Source organism: Strongylocentrotus purpuratus, unplaced genomic scaffold, assembly GCF_000002235.5.
Source record: "Strongylocentrotus purpuratus isolate Spur 01 unplaced genomic scaffold, Spur_5.0 spur5_scaffold_18, whole genome shotgun sequence".
Taxonomy (NCBI): Eukaryota; Metazoa; Echinodermata; class Echinoidea; order Camarodonta; family Strongylocentrotidae; genus Strongylocentrotus; species Strongylocentrotus purpuratus.
This window is the reverse complement of record NW_022145603.1, coordinates 26,472,712-26,497,737: the sequence shown is the minus strand read 5'-3', so window position 1 is coordinate 26,497,737 and position 25,026 is coordinate 26,472,712. Positions and strand designations below refer to the sequence as shown.

Below are 25,026 nucleotides of genomic sequence, written 5' to 3'. Positions count from 1 at the left end.
TCTTTATACAATGTAGATAGATGGTCTTTCTATGGTTGCCAAAGCAAGTTTGACTGTATTTGCCATGGGATAGACATTCCAAAGGCTGCAACATTGTGTGACTGTAGTGTTTCCATTTTCCAGATTAGTCTATACCAGTGTTAATAGACCAAGTTGTAGAATTACGGCTTTATTGATTTTCCAATCACCCTATCACTATTTTGTTATTGTTGGAGGCTAGGGAAATACCATAATGAAAATGATTCTAAAAAAAGAAATGGTGAATGCTGGAAAGCAGTTGTGTTGCACAAAGCAATTCTTCCGTCACCCGGTGCCTATTGTTTTGTGCAAAATGGCGACCTTGCAGGGAGAAGAAAGCAATCGATGTGTTGACGATTTATTCCTCATTTTTTGTTACGCAGCGCTATCCAGTACCCCTGGAGTTCAAATGGGAGCAGTTGCGAGCCCCTTTTCCCCGCCACCCGCCCAGCAACAAGCAACACCCCAGCAGCAACAGCAACCATCGCAGCAACAGTCACAGACACCTACACCTCAGCCCCAGCAACCACCCGTGACCCCTGCACAGCCACAACCTAAGGGCACCGGCCAGGTAAGAGAAATTAATCAGGGTATTCTTATCGGCAGTTGTTATTGCATACCTACATGTACCCCCCCCCCACCCCATGACACTGCAGGCATCCCCTACACACGCTCACCTATACACACCACACCCCCCATACACACCCACATCCCCATACACACCCAAACCCCAAACACACCAACACCCCCTTACATGCCCACACCATACTCTCCCACACACACACACATAACCGATCACACATACATGTACACATACTCACTTTCACACAAGCACCGTTTCTTATTAAACTGATCTGTAAGATCTGTTTTCTACTAATTTAGTCAAACTCAACCATGAGTCTAAAATATCACTTTTAACAAATTCACCCAACAATTTTTGTTACGAACCTCTTACATATTCATATATGTTAATTTTGCGCCTGAGCACAATACTTGCTGGTGAAGGTGATTATCTATTTAAATCTAAGACCGTGTTTGTCACAGGTATTTTATTATTTTGTTTTGTATTGAGAGTTTGCTACTGTTGTGTTGTGAATTGCATGAATATGTGTACATGTATGTATAATCTTTTTGCGTACCTGCCCCCTTCTACCACCCCTCCACTTCCCCACGACACTGCAGGTATCCCCCCCCCACACACACCCTCACTCTCACACACAGCCACCCACACACACTCACTTTCACACGGGCACCATTTCCTTACTGAACTATACCGGGTATTCTATATTCTACCAATTCAGTCAAACGCAACCAAGGGATCTAAAATCATGTTTAACAAAAGAAAACTTACACCTCAGACCAACTTCCTTTGTTTAAGAGAAGGTTGAGTTCTGGGAAGAGGTGAACAATAATTTGTGAGCGTTATCATTCTTATTATTTAAGTGTGAAAAGCATGGCTCTTCAAATGCCTTAATACACTTATTATGGCATGTAACAGCATAAAAATCGGGACAGATTTTTATGCCACATGTTCCTGTAGTCACATATACATATTTCTGTGTACAGTGCTTGTAACTTTACTAAGACTGAGCCACATTTCTTATTTTGATGATTCCAGAACCTTGCAATACATTCCAATATACTTATATGCTAGATGATCAACCTAATTTTCTGATCGATTCCACACCATTTCTTTCTCAATGCAATCGCATGACCAGAACTCAACTTTATCTTTAAAACCTGATTTTTGAAAACCTAAACCCACAATGAGGATTAAAGCCTACCATTGGGGCATGAGCGCATTGGCTTGGTTTCAAACTGCTCTTACACTGAGCCATCATGCTTCATGCATGACATCTTTCAAATTTGCCTAATGCAAAGAAAATAATCACAAGTTTCTTACATCAAAATAATCAATCAATGACATGAAATTCTACTCAACTTTATCTTTAAACCCGATTTTAGAAAACCTTAACCCAGTATCAGTTTCAAATTCTAGTAGAATACAGGGCTTAATGCTTGGATTAATGTTGGACTGAGTTTCTATACTTTTCAGTCCCTCTCATGCTGAGCCCACATACATTCCCAAATTGCGCAATCACACTTGACGTAGCTCACCTCTTATGCTGCATATAGTTCATTCATGAATCGAAACTTACCCTTTGGAATCTGGGAATTCCCCTTATCAATTGCATGTACTTGAACTTCAATTTAATTCATATTGTATTGTATTCATTTTGTATTGTCTGAAATCATACTTGGCTCGGAGCATCCTGTTTGGTTCATAAATACCTGAGGACTGTTAGATCAAAAGTGGTTTATGACTGGTATTTCTATTAATATCTCATCCGTACCTTGCTTGGCTCTTAGTACATGTACATATATTTTTGGTTCTAGTTGTAGTTTAGAACTGGACTAGATAGCTCAAAATCTCAGCTTACTCTTAGGCCTACGGTAATCACCAGATATCGGTACCAATAAGCTCTGCACATGTAGATTGTAAATCAAACATGTTTTGCAAGTCTTTTCAGTTACCAGGAGCAGTAAGTTTTGCATAGTGTTCTTTTGTATTACGCTATTTGAATCACTACTGTTTGTGACCTAGTCATGTCAATTCAGATTGACATTCAAATTTGTATGAATTCTTTTTTCATTTTCAAACAATAATTCTACTTCTGAACCAAAGTTAATGCTCTAAGATCTCTTATAGGCCATGCCTGCAGAAGACCTAATGGATCATGACGTTCAGAACAGCTTAATGGTATTTTTCTGCAGCATGACAGGTTTGCAACTCTAGGAACTCCCAATTGAGCATCTTAAGCACCAGTTGACAGCAAATTTGCCTTGTGCAACCGAGTAGCTTTGCAAAATTATTTATTTCAGGTCTTGAGCAGCTCCATGACGACTCTTTTTACACGGTATAGATTAATCTTGTATAGGAAACAGTTGGATAATGGTGAAGCCTTTGGTACATCTATTCCATGGTAAATGCAATGTGGCATGGGGTGATTATATGTGTGGCATATATAAAGAGATGAAACCAGACCAAAAAAATTGTTTCCTTTTTGATATAGCTCCCAAGCAACAAAGACCTTTCAAGGCAATTCACCCCAGAGCAATTACAACGCATCTTCCAGTTGAAGCAGCAGCAACAGCAACATCTCAAACAGCAACAAGTGCAACAACAGCAGCAGCAACAGCAGCAGCAACAAGTACAACAACAGCAACAACAGCAGGTGCAGCAACAGCAGCAGCAACAACAACAACAGCAGCAACAGACTCCCACTCCTGCACAACCAAAGGGGATGTTCCAGCAGCAGCAACAACAGAGGGTGAGTAGAATAACATTTGTTTTGCTCTAACACTTTCTAGGCCCTTTTCATAAAGATATTTATAAATAACAACCGCCTCAGATATGTGACAAAAGCTGATTATAGCCAATCAAATGCAAGGATTTCATTGTTGTATCATAATTATCATAATTATCTTCATTTGATGTCTCAAGAGAACACCTTTGTTCCTCATGGAACTCCTTAGGTCAATTTTGGAGGGTGTTTCACAAAACTTGTCATCAGTGACAAATGACAGTTTTTGGTATAAGCTACTGAAATCCTTGTTTCTGATTGGTTATCAGCAGATTTGCCACTGATTTTTGTCATTTTTCATTGAAAAAAGGCTTTGTGAAATGGGTCCCTGATGGCTCATCTTTTTTTTTCTTTACCGTATTTGCCGGCGTAAAGGCCGCAGTATTTTTGGAAGAGAAAATATCAAAAAGTCGGGGTGCAGCCTATGCGGCGAAAGAGTAAAAAAAAAAAAAAAAAAGGAAGTCAAAACCAGCACGAATTTGGACATATGGGACTACAAACGGTAAAATAACTATACCACTATGGTACAGGACATTTCCACACATCTTACCAACAATTTTAACTTGCATTGTTGACATGAAGACGAAAATAAACTTCCAAAAACAACATCTGCCGATAGATCTTGATCTAAGTTCGTGCCAATGCATTGCAAAAGTAAAAGAAGGGCCCGTTTAATGGAGTTGCCGCGAAGCATTCATCACGCGAAGTCGCTATTTTGAATCTATTTCAATACACAAGAGAGAGGCGCAAGGTATACATCACAGAAAACTGCACATGCTAGCATCAGTGCGGGATGGCCGAGCGGTCTAAGGCGGTGATTTTGGTCACATCAACATTTGTACGCAAGAGATCAAATCCCGACTTCGACAAAAAATTTTTTTTTTTTTTAAATGTCAAAGATCGGGGGTGCGGCCTATACGGCGCTGCGGCCTTATCGCCGGCAAATACGGTATTTATTTCTTTGTGCAAAGAAAAGATTTCTGTTTCTCTTCCATGCATTTCTAAAAGTGAATAAACTTAACATTTTCTTTATTATTATTTATCTTTCTTTAGCAACAGCAGCAGCAGCAGCAGTCTGTGGGACCAAAGGGTAACATTCCCCATATGATGTCTCAAGGGAGTACCTCAGTACCCTCACCTATGCCAGGCCCGGGCATCAATCAACATCAACCTAACGTCACCATCACCAGCTCACAGCCTCTCTTCCATGGCATGCCATCTGTAAGTTTATCTTGATATCATACCTGGGGAGTGTTTCACTAAGACTAAGATCAACTTTAAGTTGGACTTAACTATGGCAGGCAGTTCATGCCACTGTTTGCTCTCACTGGCATTGGTCTCTCAAGGGACTTAACAATCAGGGTCACAAATCTACATAATTTACCTTTTATGATAGTTCATTATTGAAGGAAAAAATATTATCTAAAGATCATAAGTGAGAGGCCAATGGTGACAGCAACTAGTGGCATGAATGGCCTGCTATAGTTAAGTCAAACTTAAAGTTAATCTTAGCCTTTGTGAAACAAGCCCCAGACACAATAAATCAATGTAAAACCACAATCTGTTTGAGGTTGTTTGAGGATTGCTTTTACCCGACTGCTTAATAGAAAGCATGTATATGCTTGTAAGTAAGCAACCAGGGGACCGACGCCTTCTCAGAGGGACTTGGTAATGAGGATTAAAGCCTTAATACCAAGGGGCATGAGCGCATTGACTTGGTTTCTAGAGACTACTGCTTTTACCCTGAGCCATCGCGCCTCATGCATAAAATCTTTTGAATTTTGGTTAATACAAAGAAAATAATCACGAGTTTCTCACATCAAAATAATCACATGATTACATTAAATTCTTTTGAATGGGGCCTTTTTGGGCAATTCGTTACTAGTTTTACAGTAGCTTTGTGATATGGAACAATGCACATGTTATGTAGAAATGAAATTCGACTTATTTTATAATTTAATCAGCCCATTTTTTTTTAAATATTGTAGAAAAATGCCAGTGTATATTGCAATTCAATTGTGTCCCGTGTGATTATTTTGGAGCACGTTCAGCTAGAATGCTTGTGCCTAGATTCATAATAAATGTGGTCCTTGTAGACAGGTGGTCTTTGTAGACAGGTGGTCAAGCAGGTTTGACTGCTTTTTATGTTAGTTATTAGTCATTTATTTGTACTTGTTATTGCCATCCTGCAGGCCACAATAGCGACATCGGGTGGTGCAAGGGCGCCCTCTGGAGCCCTGATGGCAGTTCAACAGATCAGTAAGGAAGCAGAAAAGCAGCGCTCACATACGCAAGGTTGGTCCTTTTCTTAGTCATTGTCAAAGTGTTAATGTTTATATGTACATGAATAACGTGAATGTTCTTTTTTCTTGGGTCTGATATTAAAGCATAATTACATTATGTAATGTGGCCTTCTCTTTCTGTTGGGATAGAGTAATAATGTTGTGTATTATTATTATTATTATTATGGTATGTATGTTTAGAAAAGGTTTTGATATTTTATTATCATTATGAAGTTGATACATAGCAATTATCACATCCCTTGACTGTGTGATTCCATGACCACTTTGTTACAAATTTTAGAGTTAGTACATGAATACAATCCATGCATAAATCGCTCAGAATATCCAAGCACAAACTTTTCTATATAGAAAATGTAACTAACTGATGTTACTATTAAAAGGTGGTAAGCCTGGCTTAACTTAGTCCACACTTTTATGGAGTGCATGTTGTAAACTCATTTACCCTGTACAGATTATTTTAATCCTGCAATGAAAAGTGTCCAAAAAACTAATTTTGCAATGAAATGGGAAGAAAAAGATAATATGAGTATGAACTGAATTTCTACAAAACTTTGGTAGATTTTCTTTGTCATGAATATTGAAGGAGGAAGATGAAACTAAGCATTCCATAGAAGTGTGAACCAAAATTCTTGTTTAGTCTGGACTTAGTCCCGGCTTAACTTATGAGAATACCACCCTAAATATCTTAGCAGGTCAACACATGAACCAGTTCCCATCGCAGCAGGCCACACCCCAGCAATCAGGACCAGTAACTCCAGCCCCAGCTCAGAAGCAGGGTAGCGGCATGGCAACCCCGCCCACCTTCGGACCCCCAGGAGGGAACCCTGCTATCCCACAGCCCACCGGCATGGGGCCAAATGTTATGGGGCAGCAGCAGAATCCGGTGAGTTGGGGAACGTGATACCGGTGGTAGTGATGGTGGCGGTAATGGTGATGATGATACCGGGGATGGTTATGGTTATGATGATACCAGTGGTGATGGTGATGGTTATGACGATACCAGTGATGGTGTTGATGATGATGGTGATGATGGTTGTAATAGTGACCATGGTGGTATTCATGTCGATAATGATCGTAGTGGTAATAGTGCCAGTGATAATGATGATTGTGTTTTTGTCGCTGGTAATGGGGCAGCAGCAGAATCCGGTGAGTTGGGGTTGATGATACCGGTGGTGTTGTGGGGTGTTTTTTTTTTTGGTGGTGATGATGATGATGATGATGATGATGTTGATGGTGATGGCAATGATGGTGATGGTGATGATGATAGTGACAATGACAATGGTGAAGGTGATGGTGATGGTGATGGTGGTGGTGGTGGTGGTAGTGGTGATGATGATGATGATGGTGGTGGTGGTGGTGATGATGGTGATGATGGTGATGGTAGTGGTGGTGGTGGTGATGGTGATGGTGACGGCCATGATGATGATGGTGATGATGTTAGTGATAATAACAAAGGTGATGGTGGTGACAATGATGATGATGGTAGCTGTTGAAATGATGATGATTATGGCCGGCATAGTAGTGATGAAAGGAGAGCAATATTCATAATTCATTTCTTCTTTTTTTTTTCTCAGGGAGTCAATCTTCCAATCCCACAGCCTACCGGACCTATGCCTGGACAAAGCATGATGCAACAACAACCGGTAAGCTATGTCAAATAATGTGAATTTAAAATTTCAGTAGAAGGGTATTTCTAGAAGCAGGAGAGAAAGAGAGAGAGAGACAGAGAGACCGAGAGAGACAGAGAGGAAGAGAGAGAGAGAAAGAGAGAGGGTGTGACACTCCTCTCTACCCCCCCCCCCTCCCCTCTCCCCTCCCACGCTCAGAATTGTTTACCAGCAAATCTTGAATTCCAATATTGCAGAACATTTCATCACCCTGTGTTCATGTAGCACTTTTTCATATAAAATCAGAGGACTTGGGGGAGGGGGAATGGCTTATTTAGCAAATGTTGCATTTCATCCACACTTTTTGCCTGAGTTTTGAGTTGCTATATGTATATAGGATAACAGCTCATTTTGTATAAACCAAAGCCCATGTCCTCTTGAGGTTACTACATGTATAAATGTACAACAGGTTAACTAGGTATTTTTTATTATTGTTATTTCTTATGTTTGTAAACTGTATATTCTATGTTTCTATGTGCTTAAAGTTGGCACCCGAAGAATCAAAAATGTTTTTAATTGATGCAAAATTCATATCATTGCGAAGGGGAATCCTTACTGATTAAATAAAACAACTTTCCTCTTTAAAATATGTTTGGGGCCCGCAGTATAAATCACCTCTCAAAAATGTTAATTTCAAGATCCAGATTTTCTGCCTTCAGTGGTATTCCGTAGAGTATCAAGATTTGTGATGTCACATGTGAGACACAGCCAGCCAGGAAATTGCATTTTACGCCTTTCCATGATATCTATATGATTTATCAGCAAATTATTCATGTTCTTTAGGAGAAAACCTCTCCATCCGTACATGTATATAATTTGTCCATAATTATCAGTTGTTGTGAATTCTCTTCGGGTGACTACTTTAAGGATTCACTTCACTCAGGTTTAGCTGACGTTTACCTGATAATGTTTATCCTATGTTTTAACAGGGAGCCGCGATAGGAGTAGCAACAAGAATCCCTCAGCAGGTGGGTCCAGGCCAGCCTCAGCAAGGCGCAGTACCAGGACAACCCCAGCAGCAGCAGCAGCCTACACAACAAGTCATCTGGACGGGCTCTCTAGAATGGCATGATGTAAGTTGGTTATTTCAGTATCTCGGCGTCTGTCTGTCTCAAAAGACAATTGAATATTGCGCTAGTTGTACTAGCCAGTTTCTTTGTGTGCAACTCCTGCTATGACTAAACAGTTTAATCCTAGAGAGGCAGATCCTGTTGCAGTTGCTGCAGACAAAAGTCATTTGTGACTGTGCTGTTGAAGCCGTAGCTAGCTGCTGTCTTTGTTGTCTTTTCTCCTCCCACTGTTCTACTTCAGTTATTTCAGTAGGACCTTTGTAATCTTTGTTGAGGAACTTGGGTCTTAATCCCTTCTCTATCATCAGTTGTGAAATGTTCGGTTATTCTGATGGTCTCTCATTCAAGATCATTGCTTTGTACTTAAATTGGGCATGTGACATCGTTCATGGAAATAAAAAGTGAAAATGAAAAAGATTTACCCATTTTCTGATTAATGATGAGGTCACAAGCAAGTTGTTTGCAGTTTACTTTACCTCATGTAATCAAATTTTGGAATCTTCTTTACTAGTCGATCCCATTTAGTTATAAATTCAAAATTTTGTGTTCTGTTTGCATTGTTAGAAGCTTAAACAAGAATCCCTATTAACAAGTTATCACTGGTCTTGCAAGTGCAATGCTTGAAGCTTGTGTTTGTACTTGTACATTGGTTTGTGAAACCAGTGACAAAATTACAGTTTATTACTCTTTCTGATCTATAGTGACACCTTTTGATAGTCAAACCTTAATATCTTCATCATCTTTCAGAGGTCGCGGTCACTCCCAAATGACCAGAAGCAGACGAGAGCGGTCAACTGTCACATCTTAGCCCAACCTGATGCTAACTTGAAGACAGACACCTGGCCCAAACAGCTCATTATGCAGGTCATTCCTCACAAGTTCTTGGTACGTACTAATGTTAAAGCCTATCTGCACTAGTTTGACCAGGAGGGATTAGACCTCCCTGCATGGTCACTGACGGGTGGTTATCTCATCAAATCAGCTATCAGTTAACATTAAAAAAAGGGGATCATGGGGGACCAATGGGTACCGCTTAGGCATTGTTTGCTACATAGAGGGCGCAAGTAACTACAAGTAGCGCAGTCCTGCTTTAATTGGATTCTTATAGAGCCTTGTCCAGGGGATACAAAGCAGTGTCCCTTTGTCTAAGGACAAATTAAGAATTGTTGAGGATGTTTTCAGATGTTTTTTTGTAAGAAGTCAAGTGAAGTACTTTTTCTCAGAAATGCAGGGAGTTTGTTCCATAGCCATGGGGCAACGGATTGGGAGGATTTGAAGCCAGTCTGTTGACAGGATTTGGGAATGAAGAAAGAAGGGCCTTCTACTTTTAGTTGGTACTTGACAGGATCCATCCGTCAGGATATAACATCAAGGTTGAAAGACTGGGAAGGTGCTCTTGTGCAGTGCAGTCAATTGGTGTATTATGTACAGAGTGCAATTAAAAACAGATCTCAGCCATCATTGGCGTTTCAAGAATAGGGCTCCCTGGAAGGTTTCTGCTGTTGCAGTAACCAAGATATCTGGAGGGAGCATGTACCATACTGCCTGATGTATATCAAAGGGAATGTGATATTTTCTTTTTCTGAAGGAGTGAGAAGATGTATAGAGGAAGTGTGGTTGACCACTATTTGAAAATCTGGACGAGAACAAGGATTGTTTTCTCTCAGTTACTGGAAGCCAGGGTAGTTCATTAAACAATAGGGTTTTGCTACGAAGGCTCAACTTTAACTTTATTCACAGGGATCAAACAAACAAACCAACATTCCACTTGTTATCTTTGTATTCTTTTTTATTTTAGCAACAACTTGGATCTCTAGTGAAGAACAACAAGACAGTGTTATTCTCCTTCCCAGACAAAGACAGCGACATGCAGTCCTACAGGGCTCTCATCAGGTCTACACAAAAACCATTTGTAAGTATTTGTGTAGTAGGACTTTATTTAAAGGCATTGTTTAACAATGTTTCCAGTTTTACAAATCTAAGATGTGTTATCAGTGTCTGTGATACAGTGTAATATTCAAGCCCTAAACAAAATTGAGTGACTGGTTTTACCATACTTATTTTTCCCCAATAAACTGTAGTGTTATAAAAAACAGTTGGGGTTTTTGAAATTTTGATTTCCAATCATAAATTTCTTGATGATCCAACATGCGATTGGCTTTCTGACCTAAAGGTTTATAATTATGATTGCAGCGTAAGCTAAATCCAGGTTTTTGTTTGGAATCGGTGGCAAAGTTTCCTAATACCTTTAAGCTTGGGACTAGTATATTACTAAGGGTAGGATAGGCCTCCCAGCATGTGATTTACAGCATACACAGTCTTTCTTTCACAGTTTTCAAAGTTCTTGTGGCTTGTTTAGATATGGCGCGGAAAATTGCTGCAAAGAATAGCTGCTATGGGTTTTTGTATGTGTAAATAAATGGTAAATTTGTGCAACAAAGGACTTGCACTTGCACTCACTGAGCGCTTTCTTTTATTAAGATAGAGAAATATGAAACATATTATACTTAACATCATTAAAAGCACTGCTGTTATGCTTCGCCATGTCTGTACTAGCCTTACTCTACAATCCTATAAAGAATGAATGAAACGGTAGTCTTTCTGTACAAGAGGGGTTTTAATGTATTTACTTCAACAAAATTCTCTATGATATCAATTATTAGATGAGAATCATGTGTGTGTTTCTTATACCGTATTGTGGTGATCCATCATATATATATATATATATATTATTTTATAACTGCAATAGCATACAATAGTATATGGATAGGATTTATAAACGTGACATGGTCTAGTGGATAAGTCATCTGACTGTAGATCACAGGGTACAGGGTTCAAATCCCAGCCCAGCATTAATGTCCTTTGGCAAGACGTTAACGTACATTTGCCACTCTCCACCAAGGTGGTAAATGAGTACCAGGTAGGATGCGAACATTTAATGTAGTTTGATCAGCATTGTGAGGGCCTATAGAATAGTACCTAATTGGATCGCTCCCCAGGGAGTGGAGAATGCGCATACATTGTAGGCGGGCAAGCCTGAATCCGATTACCGGGATAATACTATATCTGTAAAGCGCTTAGAGACATCATCAAGTTATTTAGCGCTATATAAACACAGAATATTATTATTATGTCTCAGATTTTATTCCACCTCAATTTTTTTTTTTGAAATAAGAGGATTTTATTTTTACCTACCATCTCATTTGTATTTTAATTTCATTGTATCCCTTTCTTATGCCTAAACATTGCTTTCTTCTCAACCACTAGGCCGGTTGTGTGCACTTTCCTACCGAGGGTCCCTCAAGCATTCGTGTGCTGATCTTGCTCTACTCCGTACAAAAACTTCAGTTTGTGGGACTGATACCGATCGACCAAGCTGCCTTTGTTAATACCTTCAGAGCCCTAGTCACCAGGCACAAGAAGAATCATGAACAGGTGAGCAAAAGAAAAAAAAATCAGCAGGTTTGCATTTCATATTCTTCATTTTCAAGCCAGTCCATATGTATACTTTGTAACCATGTGAAAAAAAGAATTTAATTTTTCTGGACAATAAAACAAATCATAACAAATATATGCTGTTACCTTCTATTTTTTTTATTTTTAAATATATATTTCGTTATTTCATTTGTATTTTTATTTATATATTTATTTATATATTTATTTATATATTTATCTATATATTTATTTATTTATATATTTATTTATTTATATGTTAATTTATTTATTTACTAGCCATTGGCGCGGTAATGAGTGGTCAGGGTTTGTTTGCATCATGAACTGATTCACACACCCAACCATGTCAAATATCATCTTGTACCTGCAATTCATATTTTTCTAACTTCCATTCTAGAGACAATTCTTCAAGACAATAAATAAAATAAAGCATGTGTGTCACAAGCCCATTCCCAAAATTTCATCGTCATAATGTTTATAAGCTTTTGCTTGCAGTAAACCAATTCATGCACCAAACCATGTTAAAATGTTAATGATCAGATCTTTGTACCGTTGTAACCATCCATACCACCATGTTTCTCATCACATCTTTGACAATATGTACTTTCACAAGTTAAATCATACCTTAAATAGAACCTTCAAAAATCTTGTCGTCATGGTGAAATTATGTATCTACATTGTATCTATGGATACAGCCCTTCCTGTTCTATTAAATTTGGTGCATCAGTTTTTAAAGCATGTTGTGCGTGAATTTTGAATCTCATTTCTACTACTCTATCAGACTCCACCGTCAATGCAACAACAGCAGCAACAGCAACAGCAGCAGCAACAACAGGTAAGATTGCAGCAACATGTGGTTTTATATTTTCATATTTTGTATTATTATGTTCAAATGTACTGTTATTTGTATTGCGGTATTATTAAAAGTAAATATTAATTTTCACCTATGAAATGAACAAATTTTCTAGAAACATTGAAGGATTTAGTTTTCCCCCCTTTTTAAGTTGAACTGATGAATGAGTTAATTATTCTCACAGCAAACTATAAGAACTATAAGCTCAAGAAAGATGACCAACAGTCCTTTTCAGGACTACACACACACTCAAGAGAGAAGGAAAGATTAGAGGCAGTCCTTTTCAGGACTCCCCAATCCTCGCCCTCTCTCACATGGTGCAAACGTAAGCCTACTGTATATCTACATCACCATGCAAGCCATTACTTATAAGCAGCATCTAACAAACTGTTGAAGAACACGTTTAAAAACATGAAATATATTATCAAAAATAATATCGCTAGTGACATTCGTTTGTCTCGTAATGTATGGTCAACAAGGGATCAAAAGATCACGACGTTTCGTGCGCCGCTGCAACACTTCGTCAGGTGATGAAATATATTGAAAGCAAGCGTCTTTTATACTCTACGGGTAGAGTTTGCGAGACAAACGAATATCACTAGCGATATTATTTTTGATATTATATCCGCAATGAGTAATATATTTAGCATTATGAAATATATTGCTTGTATTGCAGAGTAATCAACAACAACAGCAGCAGCAACAGCAGCAGCAACAACAGCAATCCCAGGCACAGTCTGCCGCTGCTGCTGCAGCCTCAGCAGCAGCCGCGGCAGCAGCAGCAGCTGCAGCAGCCAGGCAGAAGGCAGCCCAACAAGCCCAAGCCCAGGTCCAGGCGCAAGGGTCTGCACCCCAGTCGGCGTCTGTCGCCTCCTCCTCCGCGAGCTTCAGCAACGCACCGACGGTTGCGAGCGCTTCTGCCGCTCAGCAGGTGAGTCACAGAAGGATGCAGAGGTTTAGTAGTGGAGAGGGTTTAGATTTGGGAGGTCGGGGGTTAAAAACCAGGGGGGTGTTTCACAAAACTTGTCGCCAGTGACAATTGACAGTTTTTGTTATAAGCTAGTGAAATCCTTGCCTCTGATTGATTATCAGCAAACTTGCCACTGATATTTGTCACTTGTTATTGAAAAAAGGCTTTGTGAAACGCCCCCCCCCCTTCTAATGGGAGCCAAATTGGTTGTACATCTTTCCAGTCAATCACAAACTTACGAGCTCTTTGCCCTCATGTGTAAAAAGTTACGTTGAAAGACATCTCAACAAATTGTACACATGTTGATTTTAAACCAATAGGATTCGTGTATTAGGGACTTTTAGTTGCATTTAAATGTAACATTTTACGCAAAAGAGCCCTTAACTTTCATTTACAGGTTTGCAATTGATTTCACTCCATAGTAACACGGATAGCATGCTCTAGTGCCCTTGGGGAAGGCATTTACCCTCAAGTTTACCCTATGAAGGATAGGACCAGGGGAGTGTTTCACAAAGATCCTAAGTCGAACTTAACTCTAAGTTGGACTTAAACATTATGGAGAGCCGTTTGAAGCCTTAAAATTAATTATGTTCAAAAGCGAATATTCAAGTATTTCAGACTTTTTATAAATTCCACATCAAGAACATGAAATCTCCTTGATAATAGAAAATATGAATGATTCGAATAAACATTTTATGCCATTTGAAATAACTTGTACAAATACTTTCATAGAGGCTTTCCATAATTCCAACTAACAGATAAGTTCAACTAAGGATCTTTGTGAAACACCCCCAGAAGTCACATGGTCCCTCTGTCTGGACTTCTCCTGCAAACTGTATGCAGTCACCAAATGTTGTGTGATTTCATGCGTGGGTATATAGTTGTTTGTGAAGTAGGCAACTTGGCGATCACTCCTGATCACTCCTGTACACTGAGCCAATGAGACGTATGCTCCTGTCTGTATGGCCATGTGCTGCCCTCTATATACCCATGCTTGAGTAACTTTAAGATTGAATCAACAGATGTTCCTCTTTAGGAAGAGCTATTGAATCACCATTCTGAGAAGTATGTTGTCACCATGCAGAAGACCTATGAGGAAGCAGAGTTTGGATAGCTTCAGTTCTTTATTCATCCAAATTCACAAGAATACATGGACATTTTGTTGGCCACACATTGTAAAAATCTGTAATATATATATATATATATATATATGAGAAACTATATCGTTACGTTTATAATCATAAAAGAACCATCAAAATATAAGGTAGACAAAATAGAAATATTCTTATATTCTAGTATTACACATCGAAAATGATGAAAAAGATAGAACATCAGTTTGAAGGAAGGAAGGAAAACCGCAGCAAACGATACTTCGGGACCACATGCTCCTTAGTCCATTTGATTGTACAAACGAGCGGAGTATTGAACATATGAGCCCAAATATCGGCTTGTCCAACATTGCATTTCACTCTCCTTCCTGACAGTAATAATTCATATGAGTAATTTAGATTGTGATTCTCATTTGCAATGATCTGTTTAGCTTTTTTGAGGATTCGTGCCTTGCATTCTTCTGTCAGATTTCGTCTAGTTCCTGTTATTTTACCTCGCCCTCTTGACTACACATTCCACTTTCCTAGAGTCATCCTTCAGGGCAATTGTTTTCAAATGACTTTTTATACCATATATGACTCACTTGTGTGTGGTGTGGTTTGTGCTTTTAACATTTTCATATGACATCTACATATTACATCTACATTTGTAGTGGTCCATTTGATCTAACATCTTTATTACTGTCATAATTTTGTGTACATACATTTTAAATTTTGTTGAGGTGTCTTGCGTCGTTCAAGTTTAAGGTTTTGGGGGGCCTAATACCATAACATCCTCATACTCTCAGGCAGTTTTAATACATTTCCATTGTTCATGAAGTGAATTGGGTTGTTACTGAAGTGCATGTATCAAGGTATGTTTGGTTTGATGTTGTAACTGTAAAATGGTAACTGTTGATCTTCAGGTGTCGAACTCCTGTGACATCAAAATCTAGTGATCGATTGCAATTTTCTCTTATCAGTCCAATGTCGATTTGATCTGTTCCAAGAATTCACCTAAGCCTTTTCTGAAAGACAATTCGATTTTTCAAAAGCTAATTCATGTATTTCATTATGAGAAATCCAGATGAAGTCAGCATGATTTTTTTAAACAGGTTTTGTGGTGAATTTGTTGTACAGTCAAACCTGCTTTACTGACCACCTGTCTCCAATGACCACTTTTTGTGTTTCCCTTGGAGGTCGCTATAGACAGGTTTGACTGTATATGTACCAGTAGAATTCATGGGAACAGAGAGCAGAAAGATCTGAAAGCTCAAACAAGAGTTGGAAAGAGCTTTCCAGGAAATTGATGAAGGAAATATTGCCCCCAAGGAAACGTCCCCATGTCTGTATTAAACAATCTTGAAAAAATCTGAAGTAACAAAAGGTCATTTTTGCACGACAAATTGGCAAATCTGAAATTGCAATCGATCACTGGTTTTAAAACCAGGTATTGTACATGGTAACTCCTACATGTATGTGGTCTGAAGATTTAAGAGTCGAGGGACCAGCAAACCGACTATCCATTTTTGGACCGATAGAAAATTATTAGGATGCCAGCTTTTTTTGCGTAAAGCGGATAGGGGTGTGAGTGCTTTAATAGGGGGAGGGGAGATCATAGATCATAAGAGAAGGGGTTGTCACTTTCCGCTGTGAGTGTTCATGAATATGTCATTTATCCATGCTGTTTTACAGCTTCCATCTTGTTCCATAACTCTCATTGTCTCTCCATTTAAACACGACAGCAAGCACAGCCGCCGCCGCCGCAACAAACAGGAAAAACCAAACAATCCAAGATCCTGGTTGAGAGAGAAAGAGAAGCCAATCTTGTAAGTCAAGCTTCAGTCAGACATGACGCGGTAAACCATCCCCCAAAAAAGAATAATGCCCTGCGCTGCAAAAACAACGCTACAGGGATGCCAGTTTTCAGGCAATAGCATGAATTTAGGCCCTGGCGAATTATTTTCAGGCCATAGTGTAGGTTTTGTGCACAAAATAGCTCAGAGTTGGTGATTTTCAGGCCCTCTGATCAGTTCTTACTGGCATCCCTGATGCTAGAAGTGTGGCAAATTGAAAGAGATAACATGAAATTGTGTCACAGGCACGCGTGCTTGTTTACAGGTCAATTCATGGAGCTTAGTTCCCTCTTTGATATTCACCGTAGTTGACAATATTATTCTGGGTAAATATAGCGTTTAATACATCAATGATATCTCTAAGCGCTTTATTAATTCAATTCAGTTTCTTCAATTCCAATAAAATATACAAAACAGAATACAATCATGACAGAATAACAGTATAAATCCATCAAGAGTATGAAATATGGTAAGGTAAAAATATAAAACAATAAAGCGATAATATTTATTATTACAGGTACACCCTACTCTGTACCATTTAACACATGGGTGGAGATTGCAAATGTGTGCGTTAGTACCGGGCTGAGATCAGAACCCCAAACCCTTAGATGGAGAGTCCAGTGCAAGAACCACTATACCTCAATACATCCCTCTCACATACAATCACAACAACACAACACAATAGGAGGGAACTATCTTGGGAGTGAATTTGACTTGTGTATGAGCACAACTTCCTGTGGCATAACTGTCTCTTCTCTACTAGCTATGGAAATACATGCCATGCGCTTCAAATTTCTGTATCTTATAACTCACGGACAAGTGCAGGGACTTATTACGCGTAGATACTCTTTTCATTCCCCCACATGCCGTTCAAGTACTCGTAAAATAGTTTTTATTTTTCTGAAGAGGTTTACCGTGTCATGTATGAGTGAGCCTAACAAAGGGGCAGGAATGCTTGTGCGAAAATCCTCCCTGGACAATTCTGGAAAATGGCTATCAGTGACAAATCTTCTATAAATAGATACACCCCTGTAGCAGTCGTGGAAAGTGTTTGTAATTGTTCGCTTCAAAATGCAACGCAACCGCTGAACAAATCTAAAAAGTATTTTTTGCACCCACTTTATAGTTTATAGGAGCACAGGAAAACTTGACAGAATACTCCCCGGGAAACACACCTACGGTACTGACTAAGAATTGAAAAAATGTTTTAGAGAATATTGGTTATGATTTACATGCGCTTCAAAATGCAGCTTGGTGTATAACAAGTAGGAGGGAATTAAAAAAATATCACTGCCCAATGTAAAATTAAGAAATGTTGTGAACATTTTTGTTTTCAAAATGCTCTCAGGAACTAAAAATGACGAAAAAAACTAAAAAGAATACTGAAAAATCTTTGAGTTACCAACAATGTCACCTAGCAATATTATTGAACAAGAGTGGCTAATAAATTTAAGGCAAATGCATTTTTGTGGAGAAGAACATTCTCATTATTAGACATCTAAATACTGGTTTAAATTCATTTTCAATCTCATTTTATCGATGAGTGAATTAGGGTTATTTTTTAGTTAAGTTTATAACCCCCATTGGGGGAAAAAATGTTTTTATCATCCAACAATGATCCAAGTTCATGTTTGAGTTTAATGTTAGGATTTTTAAGTGTGATTTTCAAGTTTGGATGTTCAAATGATATTGTACTGTAAAGGGCGAGTTCTATTGCTTTGGGAATAACAATGCACTTGCCATGTTTTCAGTTGATACTATGGGAAGATGATGTTAACCCTAATATTTTAATTTTAAGTATATGTATATGTGGATGTACATGTACGTAGCGTGCTAGGATTAATTTTAAGTGCCAAATATGGGTTTTGTTACTGTTGGTCTACATACTAGAAAAATCTTGAATTAACAGAACTTTTCCTTGTCACTAACTGAGTGTCACAAATCAACAAACAATAATATAATTATCAATAAATATAGTACACAATATGTGGTAATATTAAAGTAAATATGTTTGTAAAAAATTTGCACGAATATCAGAAAACGTCCTGACTAGAAAATTTAGAAATGTTCTGTTGCAAGAAAAGTACTGTACATGTTGCTTTTTTGTTTCTCCTGCTTAAAGCCCCAATGTACTACTTGTATCTACTTGCTCCCTCTTTATAGAAAACAATGCCTAATCGGTGACCATTGGTCCCCCATGATCCTCTTTTTCTTAAGTTAATTGAGAGCTGAGTTGATGAGATAGCCACCTGTCAGTGACCTCCCTGGGTGGTCTAATCCCTCCTAGCCAAACTAGTACAGATGGCCTTTAAATTGATACAGTATCATTCAATTTGGATAAAGACAAAGATTCAGAAAAGTATTTTGTATAATAGTCTTCCCTGCAGGCACCTCCATTAGTAAATTACTGTGTGTTATAAAAAGCTGCAGCTATGCTTAACCCTGTATTAAAATACCGGTACTAATTACCTACATGTAATCCAACATTTGTGTTCAAGATACACCCTACAGGTACAAGTAAACATTTACTTATTACTTATTACTAAATGAAACAAATACATCACTAACTATTATAATGTAATACACAGAAAAGTTATTTTGTCAAACAAATTGTGCAACCAATTCCAAGGAGGAAAAAAGGGGGAGATATATCATTTAGAAAAACTCTTAGATAATTTCTGTTTACCGGGTAATGAGAAAACAATTATTTAAACTTTCTTCTGTCTAAGGCTCATATACAGTATATGAAACCTCTTTTGGGGAAACGTGTAGAATCATGAGAGGGTATCATTAACCGTTAATGCGCCAGCTTTTTTATACCGACCGAGAAAGAAATGTAATTGTATGATCTATCCCAAACTGTCAATGTTTCTATGTAATGAAGTACCCAAACAAGCATATCCCTGTCAAAATACTGATTCAAAATACAACACATTCTGAACAATACAACAAGCCAAGTAGCGAGTAGACAGCTTTATTACCGATTCAAGTTTTAATACAGGGTCTTGGCAGCTTAAGGGTTAACAGAATATTGGGTAAAAGTGTTATGAGAAAATAGTTCAATACAGTAGGAGAGTATTTATTTGAGAGAGTAGTTTGGTACTGTGTGTAGCTTTATGTTGCTTGCAAAGATTGCTCTTTCTGCTTCACAAGACGTTTCATCTTGTGATGTTCTTATGTTCCTTGCTTTTGTTTGTTTGTTTGTCTGGTTCATTTGTTGCCATGGTGTATGTTGCATTGTATTACCTTCCTTATTCTTACATGAAGCTACCATTCTGTACTCGGTGTGCCTTTTCGTGGTTCGTTTCCATCAATAATCCTTTTTATTATGTTTATTTTAATAACTTATTAAACCTTCTTTTCTTGCTTTCTTTTTGTCTGTTTTCTTTACTGTATATTATGCTGTTTCACATGTTATATTAATTTATTTTCCCCCCTTTTATCCCTCTTTTATCCACCTTTTATCCCATAAAAAGTTAAGCTATTCATTCTTTTGCCTCTTGAAACTTTATGTACATGTAAAAACTGTATATATGTTGGCTTGTTGAATATTTTGCTCCCTGCATATCTGTGCCTTATACAGCTTACACTTATTGCATTATATCCATGTTGATAAAGCAAATTTGTTATTTCTCTTTCTCTTTTCCTCTCTTTCTCTTTCCTTTCTTTTTATTTCTTTGTATTTCTCTCCTTATTTTGTTCATCCCTCTCGTCTTATCTCTCTCCATCTTATTTAATTTTTGTTTCTGTTGCTTGCTGTCTCCCTCTTCTGTCATTACTTTTCTCTTTCTCTCCTCCCTTGTCTCTTTCACTCACACTCTCTCGTTGCTCACATTCTCCTTTCTCTCTCTCTCTCTCTTTCTCTTTCTCTTTCTCTTTCACTCACACTTTCTTATTGCTCACATTCTCCTTTCTCTCTCTCTCTCTCTCTTTCTCTTTCACTCACACTTTCTTATTGCCCACTTTCTCCTCTCTCTCTCTCTCCCCCTCTCCCCCCCCCCTCCCCTGTCTATTTCACTCACACTCTCTCGTTGCTCACATTCTCCTTTCTCTCTCTCTCTCTCTTTCTCATTCACTCACACTTTCTTATTGCCCACTTTCTCCTCTCTCTCTCTCTCCCCCTCTCCCCCCCCCCCTCCCCTGTCTATTTCACTTACACTCTCTCGTTGCCCACTTTCTCCCTCTCTCTCTCTTTCTCCCTCTCTCTCTCTCTTTCTGTCTCTCTCTGTCTCTCTCTGTCTCTCTCTCTCCCTCTCTCTCTCTCTCTGTCTCTCTCTCTCTTACAGGCTATGATCAACAAACTCACAAAAGAGCTGCAAGCCGCCAAACAACGAGAATACGTCCTCCAATCCAGAGTTCCCGTCCCCGGCCAAGGGGTAGGACGAGGGGGCGGCGGTGGGGGTGTAGGTGCACCCATGATGCCGGGCGGAGCCATGCAGCAGGGTGGACAGGGGCAACCCCAGCCACGCATGCCCCACATGGGCCAGGTCCGAGGGGCGTCGCAGATGGGCGTGGCCACCGGTGGACACCAGGTACCGGTCCAGAGCCAGCAGTTGGCTAGCAATAGTCCCCTCCTCAGAAATATCGTGAGTGGATTCTGGAGAGGGGGTAAAGGGACTGTTAACTCCTAATATCCAATCCAATCAGGGAATTAAAAGGACCAATATCTAGCGGCCTAATCAAAGGTGCTGATGAGACTGAAAAACTACCAAAAATGTCTGTTCATGATTCTAACTGAGAAAGACAACAAAGCAGTGACTAATTGTAAGCAATCTGAAATGCAGCCTCTGTAAGCCAACCAAATGCTATCCCTGCGCCACATTGTGTTTATCATGGCACAGATATATGGAAGGTTTCAGGATTATGTAACTCCTCCAGTGCAAGATTAATCTTTAACGGTATTAAAAAGATTGCCGTGGAGCTAATCGAGACTGGATATGGGTAGTTTTGCAAAGCCATTGCGTCATTCAAAGCAACCTTCAGTCAATTGGTGTTTATTTTTGTGTGCAAAATTGCATGTGATGCAAATGAGCGATCAGGAGTGTGGAAATATGTCTATATCCCTTTAAAGGGACTTGGTAACATTGTAACTCTCAGAGTTGTTGTATTTACACAAACGAAGAAAATAACACATTAAAAACTAAGTTAAATAAAGGGAGGGATATGATGGAGCCTAAAGAGAAAGCGATGCTTGTAGGTCATAGGCTCCGGAAGTTATAACAATGATATAGTCTTGTGTATCAAATAACGTAATAGGATTAAATTGGTACTTATTCTGAGGAAAAGGTAAACATTGGTTGTATACTAATAGCAATATTTGTAATGCATTTTCACTACCTGTACACAATGGCAATTCTCATAGGAGCATACCAAAATGTTGGCATAATTTGACAGTGTCACTGGCTGTGTGTCAGTAAAGTGCAATGTTACGCTTAGAAAAATTAAGTGTAGCTGGCTGGCAAAGACACTGGTTGGCAGCAATGACGCCAACATCATGGTATAATTGAAATTCAATTCAATTCAATTCAATTCAAATGAACATTTATTTTCTTCCAAACAATACAATTTATAAGTAGGAACATAAATATAATTAAAGAACTTGTATTACAAGGAAGAAGGCACGAAACCCATTCATTCATTCATTCATTCCATGACCCATATGTGTGGTACCATTGTTAATATTTTGAATTTTTTGATGTTGAACCACCACAGGGACCACAAGGCCAGCCACAACAGATGCAGTGGCAGCAATCCGGGCAACCCCAGCAACAGCAGCAGCAGATGATGATGCAGCAACAGCAGCAGCAGCAGGGCGGGGGTATGGTTCGACCCCAGGGGGGCATGGGGCAGCCTGGGCAGGGAGGAGGAGGGGGCATGATGTCATCAGAAGATATGAGCTTAGTGGATCTTTTGAGTTCTCGAGATGGGAATAACTCGTCACATATGTAATGAGAGAGAGTGAGAGATTATAACAAGCAAATACACCTATATAAAGGTTACAGAAAGAAGGAAAGATAATGACAGAGATATATATATATATATATATATATGTATATGTATAGCTTGAGAGTGGAGGAAGCTCGGAAGAAGTTCCTTCATTGAAAATAAGCGAAATTGGAGAAGTAACTCTGTAAGATATTACTAAAGAGACCTGGTGGGTGTTTCACAAAGATCCCAAGTTGAATTTATCTCTAAGTTGGACTTAACGATTATTGAAAGCCGTTTGCATCTATGAAAATATTTTGTAAAAGTTGTTTTAAAAGGCATAACATTTGTATTCTGATTCATTCATATTTTCTATTATCAAGGATTTTTCATGTTCTTGATGTGGAATTTATAAAAAGTCCAAAACACTTGATTTTTCACTTTTGAATATATGTTACTTGAAGGCTACAAATGGCTCTCCATAATTTTTAAGTTAAACTTAAGAGTTAAGTTCGACTTAGGATCTTTGTGAAACACCTCCCAGAGCAGTGTTAATGACCCTCTCTTAAATCTAAGCTTTTCAACATCTTGTAGAAATTTGTGTTTCTGAAATAGCCCATGTTTCAATGGAATCATGTCCACAAACTTTAGACAGTTTTGAGAAACTTGCCCCTGGGGACAATACTTGTACATGTGGCCACAGTATTTTCTAATCAACTAGAACTTGGATGAAACCCATGGAAAGTTAATGGAAAACTGCAAATGAAATAAATACCAATGAGGTGGAGAAAACTGAAAATGAAATACATAGCAAAAATGGAGAATATTAAGAGAGAGTTGAGGGCAGTTTGAAAATACCCATATAGAATAGTGACAGGAATAGAGAGAGAGAGAGAGAGAGGGGGGAGGGGGTGGAGAGAGAGATCATAGCATATAGGATGAGAGACTGCTTTTAGAGAGCAAAATAGAAATAGAAATACAGTCAAACCTTTCTATAGCGACCGCACAAGGGGAACACCAAAAGTGGCCTTTGTAGACAGGTGGTCACTAAAGCAGATTTGGCTGTACAATGGAAGTAAAATATGAAATTTAAAAAAGGAGTGAAAAGATAGGCTATATGGCATTGAAGAGCAATGGCAAAGAAGAACAAGATATATTTTGTTTAAAATAAAGGTTCCCCATTCCTAATATCCTTTATCTTTGAAGGCAATTAACCACTTTATGCAACGCGTGTGATCTTACAAAAAATGTATTTTTTGCTATTCAATCTACTCACATAAAATTCAGTGTGCATGAAGGTTAAATCCAAGGTAACCGTATGTTGTGGGCTTTAACCCGTAGACTTCTGGATAGTTCTCATTCCCATAGACTTTACACAGGGACCAACCGGTTCCTGTAGACAATGGGTTAAGACGGATCATCTTTTCCATTTTATTCTTGTAAATTCATTTGAATTTGTCAAATCAGTTTTTTAAGGTGATTTTTAGCTTCATGCGTACAAATAATATTTTTTTGGTGTGTAATCAGTTTCTTTTAAAGAGATTGTTGATTTCTGGTATGGGTGGCAAATAATTTCGAGAGCATTCTCATTCTTTGGTTGTTAGTATGGAAGAATATCGCGTAGAAGATCCCAGATAATATTTGCTCTTCAATTGCCCTCTTTAACAATGAATACCAAACTTGCATGTGACTTTTGTCTGTAGTCCCATATACACGTTTATTTGTACAGTGAATGTGACTTTCAAAAAAACTGAGTCATTTTCTTATCATAATAATGATACCTCACCTTCACAGTATACACAAACTCTTGTCTGTATATGCTACATGTACAGGTACATACATAATCAGCCTTTACAGAAAGTTTATTTCACAATGCTATTACATAACCAGAAATAACTTTACACTTTCTTTTGAAGTACTAAAGGGGTCGAGGTTACATCACACTTCTGTCATTCAACCTTACTATTTGCATAGTCTGTTATCCTTAAAGATAATGGTAATGTTTTATTAAAAATTCATTTGCAGCCAGATGGCTGAATTGCAGAATTTTGTACACACCAACTCCTGCCTGTATCTGCTACATGTACAGATACGTACATAATCAGCCTTTACAGAGAGTTTATTTCACAATGCTATTACATAACCAGAAATAACTTTACACTATCTTTTCAAGTACTAAAGGGTCGCGGTTACATCACACTTCTGTCATTCAACCTTACTATTTGCATAGTCTGTTATCCTTAAAGATAAAGTTGAGTTCTGTGCGATTATCTTGTAAAAGAAACTGTCTCAAGGCAATTGGAAGTTGTTGATGATGTAGTACAGAAGAATTGGTGTGTACTGTGAAGATTTGAAATTGTTAAAATGATAAGATATTTACTCAATATTGCTGAAAGTCTTTAATACACTGCACCCAGAAATGTGCATATGGGACTACACACACATATGTGGCATGAAA

At 38.4% G+C, this 25,026-nt stretch overlaps 2 protein-coding genes across 3 annotated transcripts; both read left to right on the top strand.

Annotated features, from left to right (window-relative positions):
- The first annotated feature begins 316 nt into the window (after window positions 1-316).
- LOC115925254 (mediator of RNA polymerase II transcription subunit 25-like) lies at window positions 317-12,299 on the top strand. The gene is made up of 11 exons (XM_030988888.1): window positions 317-589; window positions 3,093-3,350; window positions 4,437-4,604; window positions 5,576-5,678; window positions 6,379-6,569; window positions 7,261-7,329; window positions 8,283-8,426; window positions 9,171-9,308; window positions 10,222-10,335; window positions 11,691-11,913; window positions 12,274-12,299. Exons 1-11 carry the CDS (start codon window positions 332-334, stop codon window positions 12,297-12,299), a joined length of 1,692 nt encoding a protein of 563 aa, XP_030844748.1. The 5' UTR covers window positions 317-331.
- LOC584160 (myb-like protein AA) lies at window positions 12,164-22,898 on the top strand. 2 transcript variants are annotated; one of them, XM_030989626.1, is made up of 4 exons: window positions 12,164-12,711; window positions 13,406-13,660; window positions 20,930-21,175; window positions 22,356-22,898. In XM_030989626.1, the coding sequence occupies exons 1-4, from the start codon at window positions 12,670-12,672 to the stop codon at window positions 22,590-22,592; spliced, it is 780 nt and encodes a 259-aa protein (XP_030845486.1). In that variant the 5' UTR covers window positions 12,164-12,669; the 3' UTR covers window positions 22,593-22,898. The 2 variants fall into 2 exon arrangements, with proteins under 2 accessions (XP_030845486.1, XP_030845485.1); XM_030989625.1 differs by having other exon boundaries at window positions 12,173-12,711; window positions 20,930-21,229.
- Window positions 22,899-25,026: the final 2,128 nt, after the last annotated feature.